We start from the raw sequence: 12,584 nt of genomic DNA, 5'->3' as shown, positions 1-12,584 counted from the left end.
GAGGCGTGTTTGGCCACGCAGTCATGGGTGAACAAGTAGTACAGGAGGAGGCTGAGCACGCACCCTTGTGGGGCCCCTGTGTTGTGAGGATCAGCGAAGTGGAGTTGTTGTTTCCTACCTTCACTACCCGAGGGTGGCCTGTCAGGAAGTCCAGGACCCAGATGCACAGGGCGGGGTTCAGACCCAGGGCCTCAAGCTTAATGATGAGCTTGGAGGGTACTATGTTGTTGAATGCTGAGCTATACTCAATGAACAACATTCTTACATAAGTATTTCTCTTGTCCAGATGGGATAAGGCAGTGTACAGAGTGATGGCGATTGCATCGTCTCTGGATCTATTGGGGTGGTAAGCAAATTGAAGTGGGTCTAGGGTGGCAGTATGGTAGAGTTGATATGATCCTTGACTAATCTCAAAGCACTTTCATGATGACAGAGGTGAGTGCTATGAGGCAATAGTCATTAAGCTCAGGTACCTTTGCCTTCTTGGGTACAGGAACAATGGTGGCCATCTTGAATCATGTGGGGACAGCAGACTGGGATAGGGAGAGATTGAATATGCCTGTAAACACACCAGCCAGCTGGTCTGCGCAAGCTCTGAGGACGCGGCGTGGGATGCCGTCTGGGCAGGCTTGCAAGGGTTAACACTTAAATGTTTTACTTATGTAGAAGGAGAGCCCACAGTACTTGGTAGTGGGCCGCGTCGGTGGCACAGTGTTATCCTCAAAGCATGTGAAGAATGTGTTTAGCCTGTCCGGAAGCAAGATGTCGGTCTCGGTGACGTGGCTGGTTTTCCTTTTGTAGTCTGTGATTGTCTGTAGACCCTGTCTGTAGCCCCTGCCACATAAGTCTCGTGTCTGAGCCGTTGAATTGCGACTCCACTTTGTCTCTATACTAACGTTTAGCTTGTTTGATTGCCTTGTGGAGTGAATAACTAGTGGCAAGAAAAAGTATATGAACCCTTTGGAATTACTTGGTTTTCTTCATAAATTGGTCATCAAATTTGATCTAATCTTCATCTAAGTTACAACAATAGACAAACATAGTGTGCTTAAACTAATAACATACAAATTATTGTATTTTGTTTGTCTACATTAAATATATAATTTAGCCGTACTCTTATCCTACTCCTTCTCTGTTCCTCTGATAATGTAGAGGTTAACCAAGGCCCTGTTGCCCCCAGCACCACACCTATTCCCAAGGTGCCCTCATTTGTTGACTTCTGTAACTGTAAAAGCCATGGTTTCATGCATGTTAACAGCAGAAGCCTCCTCCCTAAATTTGTTTAATTCACTGCTTTAGCACACTCTGCCAACCCTGATGTCCTAGCCGTGTCTGAATCCTGGCTTAGAAAGGTCACCAAAAACTCTGAAATTTCAATCCCCAACTATAACATTTTCCAAAAAGATAGAACTGCCAAAGTAGGCGGAGTTGCAATCTACTGCAGATATAGCCTGTCATACAATCCAGGCCTGTGCCCAAACAAGTTTAGCTTCTACTTTTAAAAATCCACCTTTTCAGAAATAAGTCTCTCACCGCTGCCGCTTGTTATAGACCCCCCTCAGCCCCCAGCTGTGCGCTGGACACCATATGTGAATTGATTGCCCACAATCTATCTTCAGAGTTTGTACTGTTAGGTGACCTAAACTGGGATACGCTTAACACCCCGGCCGTCCTACAAACTAAGCTTGATGCCCTCAATCTCACACAAATTATCAAGGAACCTACCAGGTACAACCCTAAATCCGTAACCATGGGCCCCCTCATAGATATCATCCTGACCAACTTGTCCTCTAAATACACCTATGCTGTCTTCAACCAGGATCTCAGCGATCACTACATGCGTGCGTAATGGGTCCGCGGTCAAACAACCACCCCTCATCACTGTCAAACGCTCCCTAAAACACTTTCTAATCGACATGGCCCGGGTATCCTGGAAGCATATTGACCTCATCCCATCAGTAGAGGATGCCTGGTGCTTTCCTCACCATCTTAAATAAGTATGCCCCATTCAAAAAATGTAGAACTAAGAACAGATATAGAGCTTGGTTCACCCCAGACTTGACTGCCCTTGACCAGCACAAAAACATCCTGTGGCGTACTGCATTAGCATCAAATAGCCACCGCGATATGCAACTTCTCAGTGAAGTCAGGAACCAATATACACAGTCAGTTAGGAAAGTAAAGGCCAGCTTTTTCAAACAGAAATTTGCATCCTGTAGCTCTAATTCCAAAAAGTTTTGGGACACTAAAGTCCATGGAGAATAAGAACACCTCCTCCCAGCTGCCCACTGCACTGCGGCTGGTAAACACTTTCACCACCAATAAATCTACGATAATCGATCATTTCAATAAGCATTTTTCTACGGCTGGCCATGCTTTCCACCTGGCTACCCCTACCCCGGCCAAAAGCTCTGCACCCCCCGCACAAACTTCCCCCCCCGCTTCTTCTTCACCCAAATCCAGACAGCTGATGTTCTGAAAGAGCTGCAAAATCTGGATCCCTACAAATCAGCTGGGCGTATCAAACCCTCTCTAAAATGATCTGCCGAAATTGTTGCAACCCCTATTACTAGCCTGTTCAACCTCTCTTTCGTATCGTCTGAGATCCCCAAAGATTGGAAAGCTGCAGGGTTCATACCTCTCTTCAAAGGGGGGGGGGGGGGGGGGGACTCTAGACCCAAACTGTTATAGACCCATATCCATTCTGCCCTGCTTTTCAAAAATTTTCGAAAGCAAAGTCAACAAACAGATTACCGACCGAATCCCACCGTACCTTCTCCACTATGCAATCTGGTTTCCGAGCTGGTCAAGGGTGCACCTCAGCTACGCTCAAGGTCCTAAACGACATCATAACCGCCATCGATAAAAGCACTGTGCAGCCGTCTTCATCGACCTGGCCAAAGCTTTCGACTCAATCACCACATTCTTATCAGCAGACTCAAAAGCCTTGGCTTCTCAAATGACTGCCTCGCCTGGTTCACCAACTACTTCTCAGTCAGAGTTCAGTGTGTCAAATCGGAGGCCCTGTTGTCCGGACCTCTGGCAGTCTCTATGGGGGTGCCACAGGGTTCAATGCTCGGGCCTACCCTTTTCTCTGTATATATATCAATGATGCCGCTCTTGCTGCTGGTGATTCTCTGATCCACCTCTACGCAGACGACACCATTCTGTATACATCTGGCCCTTGTTTGGACACTGTGTTTACAAACCTCCAAACGAGATTCGATGCCATACAACACTCCTTCCGTGGCCTCCACCTGATTTTGAACGCTAGTAAAACTAAATGCATGCTCTTCAACCGATTGCTGCCCGCACCCGCCCGCCTGACTAGCATTGCTGCTCTGCACGGTTCGGATTTAGAATATGTGGACAACTACAAATACCTAGGTGTCTGGTTAGACAGTAAACTCTCCTTCCAGACTCACATCAAACATCTCCAATCCAAAATTCCTATTTCGCAACAAAGCCTCCTCCACTCATGCTGCCAAACATACCCTCGTTAAACAGAGTATCCTATCGATCCTTGACTTCGGCGATGTCATTTACAAAATAGCCTCCAACACACTACTCAGCAAATTAGATGTAGTCTATCACAGTGCCCTCCGTTTTGTCACCAAAGCCCCATATACTACCCACCACTGCGACCTGTATGCTCTCGTTGGCTGGATCTCGCTACATATTCGTCGCCAAACCCACTGGCTCCAGGTCATCGAAAAGTCTTTGCTAGGTAAAGCCCTGCCTTATCTTAGCTCACTGGTCACCATAGCAACACCCACCCGTAGAACGCAACTCCAGCAGATATATCTCACTGGTGATCCCCAAAGCCATCACCTCTTTGGCCGCCTTTCCTTCCAGTTCCCTGCTGCCAATGACTGGAACGAATTGCAAAATTCACTGAAGCTGGAGATTTCTCTCTAAATTTAAGCATCAGCTGTCAGAGCAGCTTACCGATCACTGTACCTGTACACAGCCCATCTGTCAATAGCACACCCAACTACCTCATCCCCATATTTTTTGTTGTTGCTCTTTTGCACCCCAGGATCTCTACTTGCACATCATCATCTGCACATTATCACTCCAGTGTTAATCCTAAATTGTCATTATTTCACCTATATGGCCTATTTATTGCTTTACCTCCCTAATCTTACATTTGCACACACTGTACATAGACTTTTTCTATTGTGTTATTACTGTACATTTGTGCCTTGAGACAATTCAGACATGCCATTTGGAGGGTGAATGAGCAAGACAAAAGATTTGCATTTGAACTGGGTATGGTAGTAGGTGCCAGGCGCACCGGTTTGTGTCAAGAACAGCAACGCTGCTGGGTTTTTCACGCTCAACAGTTCTCCGTGTGCATCAACAATGGCCCGCCACGTAAAGGACATACAGTCAACTTGACGCAATTGTGGGAAGCATTATGGTCAACATGGGCAAGCATCCCTGTGGAAAACATTCAATGCCTTGTAGAGTCCATGCCCCAAAGAATTGAAGCTGTTCTGAGCATACCTCAATATTAGGAAGGTGTATATATACATACTGAACAAAATATAAATACAAAGTGTTGACCCATGTGTTTCATGAGCTGAAAGAAAAGATCCCAGACATTTTACATACGCGCAAAAAGCTTTTCTCTCAAATTTTGTGCATCCCTGTTAAATGAGCATTTCTACTTTGCCAAGATAATCCATCCACCTGACAGGTGTGGCATATCAAGAAGCTGGTTAAACAGCATGATTTTTTACACAGGTGCACCTTGTGCTGGGGGCACTAAAAGGCCTCTCTAAAATGTACAGTTTTGTCACACAATAATGCTACAGATGTCTCAAGTCGAGGGAACGTGCAATTGGCATGCTGAATGCAGGAATATCCATAAGAGCTGTTGCCAGAGAGTTTAATGTACATGTATCTACCATAAGCCGACTCCAACATCGTTTTAGACAATTTGGCAGGACGTCCAACCAGCCTAACAACCACAAACCACGTGTAACCACGCCAGCCCAGGACCTCCACATCCGGATTCTTCACTTGCTGGATCGTCCAAGACCAGCCACCTGGACAGCTGATGAAACTGTGGGTTTGCACAAACAAAGAATTTATGCACAAACTGTCAGAAACAGTCTCAGGGAAGCTCATCTGCGTGCTCGTCGTCCTCCCCAGGGTCTTGACCTGACTGCAGTTTGGCGTCGTAACAGACAAGTGGGAAAATGCTCCCTTTTGATGGCCACAGGCACGTTGGGGAAGTGTCTTCTTTACAGAAGAATCCCGTTTTCAACTGTAACGGGCAGATGGAGGACAGCGTCTACAGCGTCGTGTGGGCGATATAAAGGTTGTGAACAGAGTGCCCCATGGTGGCGGTGGGGTTGTGGTATGGGCAGGCATAAGCTACGGACAACGAACACGATGGCATTTTATCGATGACAATTTGAATACACCGATATACCATGACAAGAACCTGATGCCCATTGTTGTGCCATTCATCCGCTGCCATCACCTCATGTTTCAGCATGATAATGCACGTCCCCATGTCGCAAGGATCTATACACAATTCATGGAAGCTGAAAATATTCCAGTTCTTCCATGGCCTGCATACTCACCCATTGAGCATATTTGGGATGCTCTGGATAGTGTACAACAGCGTGTTCCAGTTCCCTCCAATATACAACAACTTCGCACAGTCATTGAAGAGGAGTGGGACAACATTCCACAGGCCACAATCAACAGCCTGATCAACTGTATGCGAAGGAGATGTGTCGCGCTGCTTGAGGCAAATGGTGGCCACACCAGATAAGGACTGGTTTTCCGATCCACGCCCCTACCTTTTTTTTTAAAGGTATCTGTGACCAACAGATGCATATCTGTATTCCCAGTCATGTGAAATCCATAGATTAGGGTCTAATGAATTTATTTCAATTTTCTGGTTTCCTTACATGAACTTTAAGTCGGTAAAATCTTTGGAATTGTAACATTGTTGCGTTTATATTTTTGTTCAGTGTATATATGAGAAAGAGAGAAACACACACACACACACAGAGAGCAAGAGAGAGAGCTACTGAAAGAGTGTGAGAAAAAGAGATACAGGAAAAAGTGAGAGCGAGATGATTAAGACAGACACCGAGAGTGACAGATATCCTCCTCACCTGTCGTAGTGGATGATGAGTGAGATGGCCTCGAACAGGATGGCGTTCTTGGCGTTGGAGTGCTGAACCTTTTTGGACTTGGGTGGTTCCTGGGCCTTGTTCAGGATGGTCTCCAGACACTCCACCAAGCGGCCCTTCACGGCGCCATCCTCTGGTGGGGGGTAGCACTGCAGCAGGCGCAGCAGTTTACAGGACAGCCACGGGGCCGGGACAAAGTAGTAGGTGTAGTCCTGCAGGTCAGTGGAGGCTGAAGACACAATCTGGAGAAGAAGAACGGGAGGAGGCAAAAGAGAGATGGGTTGAAATCCTGGAGATAGAGACAGTGAGGCAAAGGGAGAATGGATCGCTGGACTGACATGCATGATTTTATAGGTATACATGAACACATGCGCACATACACACGCACACACACACCCTGCTCAGACGAGAAACAGCCAGGGACACACAGGTTTTGAACTCATCAGGGTTCTTCGAGCTGAGACAGGTGATGAGGGAGATGGCTGCCGTGACAACACCCTGCGAGAGAGAGAGAGACACACGCTCATCATCAGAAACAACAGTAACACCTAAACGGCATAACCTTAGTCTCAATGAAGTCAGTAGTTAGGTTCCAACATCCATACCAGCAACCGGATGCATACAGTTTTTAGGCGAAATGGAAGAGAGCCTGTTGCGTTCAACATTAGCTTTTGGACATTAACAAGGCGACACTCCATCTTAACGCCTCCTCCACATTTACTGGACAGTGCAGAAGATAACCTCTCCTAACAATTTTTTTTCTCTCGTCAAGACCAGTATCTGAGGCATCTATTTTCAGGCATTTTCTTTACGTTAGGTTACACTGGCTGCATTTAGACAGGAAGCCCAATTCTGCTTTTTTCCCAGCAATTTGTCTTTTGATCTGAATTGGGTTGACTTGTGCCAAAGAGTGGTATTCTAGACTAGTGTGGATATTGTAACAGAGCCAGCTAGTGCCACCTATTGGCCTGGAAGATAAATGCACTAGCATACCTGATAAATCAGAGGTGTATTCCTTAGTGTAACAAACTGCTTTGCAATGGAAAACGTATTGTGAAAGCAAACGTTTTGCAACAAAAGCAAATGTTTCTAATTAGACAATTCAGTTTAGTCGCTCCCCGTTTTTACTGTTGGCTTCCTAGTGAATACACCACAGGTGTGCTAGTGTTGGGCTAGAGAAAAAATGTATGGCCTGTCTCTCACCATGTGCTGGTCGTTGAGGAGGTGCACCACTCGGGAGGTCCACTCCCCCATCAGAACCAGGTCTGGGGAGGCCTTGTACAGACGCAGAAGACACAGGGCAGCAGACTGCTTCACACTGTCCATGGTGTCCCTGGCAATCACATCACAAACAACACAATGCTCACTATAAAGGACTACCAGTCTGCAACAACTCTGGTCGTGGAAAGATATTGTCTGTACCGCAGATTTTGTCTAATCATGCTGTTATAGCATATTAATACAAAGAAAATCATGTCCTCAGTCCCCTTTCCTCCATTTCCCTCTCCGGTTTCCTCACCCTCCCTTCCCTTCATCCATCCATCCTTCCCTTCCCAACCTCTCCCTTTGACAAATGTTGTTGTAAAAAGGCCTACAAGAATACAATTTGACTGACTAATTGCGCTCTCCCTCTCCCTCATTACTCCTCCCTCTCCATCCCCTCCATTCTTACCCGGCCACCAGAATGCGTGGGATCTCTCCAGCAAAGGCCTCGGCCATCTCACGGCTGCCCACGTTGGCGATGCAGTGCAGGGCCAGGCACATGAAGGTGGGGTTGCGGCTAGACAGGTCGTTCTTGATGGCGTTGTTGATGAGGCGGATCAGCTCGCTGTTGCTGTTCACCAGCACCGAGATGAACAGGTAGCCCTAAGAGGGGAAAGAGAGAGAGAGGGAGGGAAGAGAGAGCGGGAGAGATCAGGCAATCATATTTGATTTGTATAGCCTTTATACAACAACATTTGACACAAAGTGGTTCACAGTAACCCGACAAGCAGCAGCACAGTGGCGAGGTAACGTGTTAATTCCTAAAAGGAAGAAGCCTTGAGAGGAACCAGACTCAAATGGGGGGAGGGAGGAGAGAGGGGGTGAGGCGATATTTTAGAGGGATGAAGTGTAGGGGACAGAGGATGCAGGATGGAGGTAAAGGAGGGAGTTGCGTCATCGGAATAGAGGTGAATATGATGAAGAGTGGAGCGGGCGGGGAGTGAAAGAGGAAACGTGTGTAGGGAAGCAGAGACAGAAAGAAGGGAAGGAGGGGAAGGGCGGAGAAAAATAATAGAAAGTGAGTTGTAGGGAGTGATGGCAGGATGCATTGTGGAGGGTTCATCCCTCCCTACAGTATTCGTGTGCGTCCCAAATGGCACCCTATGGGCCCTGGTCAAAGGTAGTACACTATATGGGGACGCAATTGAGACACTCTTTCATGTAGCTGAGACTCAGAGACGGCCTGGGCCATCATTACAATGCAGTCGCACGGCCTGAGCCTGAACCGTGGCTGCCTGCCACTACCTCTCACATCATATTCCTTCCCCTTTACTTTTCCCACACTTTGTTATGTTACAGCCTTATTCTAAAATGGATTTATAAAATAAATAAATAAAATATATCCTCAGCGAAATCCAAGCCATTAGGTCAAAGGAATTGTCCATAGAGCTCCGAGACAGGATTGTGTCGAGGCACAGATCTGAGGAAGGGTACCAGAAAAAGTCTGCAGCATTGAAGGTCCCCAAAAACAGTGACTTCCATCATTCTTAAATAGATGAAGTTTGGAACCACCAAGACTCTTCCTAGAGCTGGTCCCCCAGCGAAACTGAGCAATTAGGGAGAAGGGCACGGAGGTGACCAAGAACCCAATGGTCACTGACAGATCTCCAGAGTTCCTCTGTGGAGATGGGAGAAAGGCACCTAAAGGACTCTCAGACCATGATAAACAAGATTCTCTGGCCTGATGAAACCAAGATTGAACTTGCGTTGCTGTGCCTTCTTCACCACGCTGTCTGTGTGGGTGGACCATTTCAGCTTGTCCGTGATGTGTACGCCGAGGAACTTAAAACTTTCCACTACTGTCCCGTCGATGTGAATAGGGGGCTGCTCCCTCTGCTGTTTCCTGAAGTCCACGATAATCTCCCTTGTTTTGTTGACGTTGAGTGTGAGGTTATTTTCCTGACACCACACTCCGAGGGCTCTCACCTCCTTCCTGTAGGCCACCTCGTCGTTGTTGGTAATCAAGCATACCACTGTAGTGTAGTCTGCAAACTTGATTATTGAGTTAGAGGCGTGCATGGCCACGCAGTCATGGGTGAACAGGGAGTACAGGAGAGGGCTGAGAACGCACCCTTGTGGGGCCCCAGTGTTGAGGATCAGCAGGGTGGAGATGTTCTTACCTACCCTCACCACCCGGGGGCGGCCCGTCAGGAAGTCCAGGACCCAGTTGCAAGGGGCGAGGTCGAGACCCAGGGTTAATGACGAGTTTGGAGGGTACTATGGTGTTAAATGCCGAGCTGAAGTCGATGAACAGCATTCTTACATAGGTATTCCTCTTGTCCAGATGGGTTAGGGCAGTGTGCAGTGAATGGGAGAAACTCCCCAAATACAGTTGTGCCAAGCTTGTAGCGTCATGCCCAAGAAGACTCGATGCTGTAATCACTGCTTCAACAAAGTACTGAATACTTAAGTAAATGTGATATTTACTTTTTAAAATGTTATTAGCAAAAGTTTCCCAAAACCTGTCTTTTGCTTTCACATTATGGTGTAGTGTGTAGATTGATGAGGGGGAAACATTATTTAATCCATTTTAAATTCAGGCTGTAACATAAGAAAATGGGGGGAAAGGCAATGGTCTTAATACATTCCGAAGGCACTGTATACAGCAGTTTTCAAACAGCCTTAAACTTAAACTAACCAATTATATAAAATAAAACTCGTTCCCAAATGTGTTACTTGATTGTAATAGAATTAAGTATTTCTACATATCTATTCGCTCATCTATCCATTCACCCATCCCTCCCTTAATTAGCCAGACACCCTCTCCTCAGACAGAAAACACTCTCAGCCATTACACAGCAGAATAAACTGCAGAGGAGAGGCATTTCATTTTGTCGAGCAGCAGCATAGAAAGACGTGACCCAGAATGTTTGGAGTGTATTGTGACTGTAGGCTAATGTACTCTAATGCTAAATATGGTCCTGATTGAGTGAATTGCTATGCTGTTGGGGGCCTAATGCTCGTCTCCTGTGTCACTATGGCTACGTCCCAATTCTCCACTCTTTTCCAGAAATGTGCACTTGCACACTCCCAGTCACTGATTTAAAAGCATGGAATTGGTGTACGCATTGGCTGGAGGGAGTTTCCACTATTGTCAAATGCATGTGAGAAACTGTGAAATTGCACACTTCGGGAGAAGGGTAGAGAATTGGGACTTGGCCACACTTTGTTTCTAATGCTGTCAAGCCATTTATTTAGAGAGTTTGAGAATTCGAATCCAAAATACTTGTCATGAATTGATCAATTTAATGTTCAATGGCGCAAAAATGGCAGAACTCCCTACGGCTGTCGACTAGTGCCTCCCACTGGCTGCCACTTAATGTATGTTCTACATTGACGAGGGTGAGAAAGTTCAATAGCACTTCATTTGTAGTGATTGCTATCACAGGCTTACGTAATAGTGTTAGGGGCCTACATATATCGTCACTGGATTGATATTGGCCCAACCTAATGCATCTGAAGGCCTTATTACAAGGCTTCATTATGCCTCATAAGATATGCTTTGTGAGTCTTTACATGCAACATGCAACCACAAAATCATCATTATCAAGGTTATTCACTTAGATTATTGATCAACTTGAGTGATGCTTTGATACAGATTTGATCAAGTTGAGTACTGTGCACTAAGAAGATTCTGACTGACCTACTTGGATGCAAATTATTAGTCATATTTTCCTAGGCTATATGATGACAGATATTTGCATAGATTTATTCTGTTAATAAAGCTATATGATTCTCTGCCACTCTACTCTCTTCTCTCTCAAATTCTCCTCTCGTCCTCTTCCGAATAGAAAGTCTTCTCAAATGCTTTCACATGGAGGGCCATTCCAGTCCAAGAGGCTTGTGGTCCTTTAGAGTTGGGTACAGAAGAAAGAAGGAAACAGATACTGTAACAATGACCCGAGGAGAACGAGAGACTGGGAGGTAGCCTACATGCCTCCACATCATGACAAAGTTGTGTTGTGTAGCCATTGTCCATGTCCCAAATGGCACCCTATTCCTTATACAGTGCACTCCTCTTCACCAGGGCTTCATTTCCCAGAGCCTTTGTGACATTAAGATCATCGTTAAATTTAGTATCGAAGGTGTTTCCCAGAGCCTTCGTTAGTAACTTTTCAGTAAAATTCCGGAAACTTTCCAAAAATGTTCCATGGGAAGTGAAGCCTGGGAATTTTGCTTAAATTCTTCAAAAAGTTAGCTTATAACAGTGAACCTTTTTTGTGAGATACACATGAGGCAATTCCAGGTCTTGTGGCATATTTTGGTTAAACTATGCCCAATTCAATAGAATTGCAACTAGAGGTCGACCAAAATAATTAGGGCCGATTTCAAGTTATAACAATCGGTAATCAGAATTTTTGGACGCCGACTATGGCCGATTACATTGCATTCCACGAGGAAACTGCGTGGCAGGCTGACCACGAGAGTGCAGCAAGGAGCCACGGTAAGTTGCTCGCTAGCATTAAACTTATCTTATAGAAAACAATCAATCTTCACATAATAACTAGTTAACTACCCATGGTTGATGATATTACTAGGTTAACTAGCTTGTCCTGCGTTGCATATAATCAATGCGGTGCCTGTTCATTTATCATCTAATCATCGCCAAACGGGGGATGATTTAACAAGTGATTTAACAAAAGTGATTTAACAAACATCAATGCCTTTCTTAAAATCAATAGACAGAAGTATATCTTTTTTTAAACTGCATATTTAGTTAAAATAAATTAATGTTAGCAGGCAATATTAACTAGGGAAATTGTGTCACTTCTCTTGCGTTCATTGCACACAGAGTCAGGGTATTTGCAACAGTTTGGGCCGCCCGGCTCGTTGTGAACTAATTTGCCAGATATTTACATAATTATGGCATTACATTGAAGGTTGTGCAATGTAACAGCAATATTTAGACTTAAGGTTGCCACCCGTTTGATAAAATACGGAACAGTTCCGTATTTCACGGAAAGAATAAACATTTTGTTTTCAAAATTATAGTTTCCGGATTTGACCATATCAATTGCCAATAGCTCGTATTTCTGTGTTTATTATGTTACAATTAGGTCTATGATTTGATAGAGCAGTCTGACTGAGTGGTGGTAGTGGGCAGCAGGATCATAAGCATTCATTCAAACTTTACAGCGTTTGCCAGCACCTCTTAGCAATGCT

At 45.4% G+C, this 12,584-nt stretch overlaps 1 protein-coding gene across 3 annotated transcripts in view; it reads right to left on the bottom strand.

The window, feature by feature from the left end:
* The window catches only part of ap2a1 (adaptor related protein complex 2 subunit alpha 1), a 55,050-nt gene that overhangs the window by 26,500 nt on the left and 15,966 nt on the right, over nucleotides 1-12,584 (bottom strand). For all 3 annotated transcript variants that reach the window (XM_065011081.1, XM_065011082.1, XM_065011083.1), the window contains exons 3-6: nucleotides 7,831-8,024; nucleotides 7,362-7,491; nucleotides 6,555-6,656; nucleotides 6,141-6,400 (exon numbers count right to left, since the gene is read on the bottom strand). In XM_065011081.1, coding sequence (XP_064867153.1) covers nucleotides 6,141-6,400; nucleotides 6,555-6,656; nucleotides 7,362-7,491; nucleotides 7,831-8,024 — 686 coding nt within the window. The remainder of the gene's footprint in view (nucleotides 1-6,140; nucleotides 6,401-6,554; nucleotides 6,657-7,361; nucleotides 7,492-7,830; nucleotides 8,025-12,584) is intronic.

This window comes from Oncorhynchus nerka, linkage group LG26, assembly GCF_034236695.1.
Source record: "Oncorhynchus nerka isolate Pitt River linkage group LG26, Oner_Uvic_2.0, whole genome shotgun sequence".
Lineage (NCBI taxonomy): Eukaryota > Metazoa > Chordata > Actinopteri > Salmoniformes > Salmonidae > Oncorhynchus > Oncorhynchus nerka.
The sequence above is the reverse complement of the archived record's forward strand: the minus strand, read 5'-3'. Positions and strand labels throughout refer to the sequence as shown.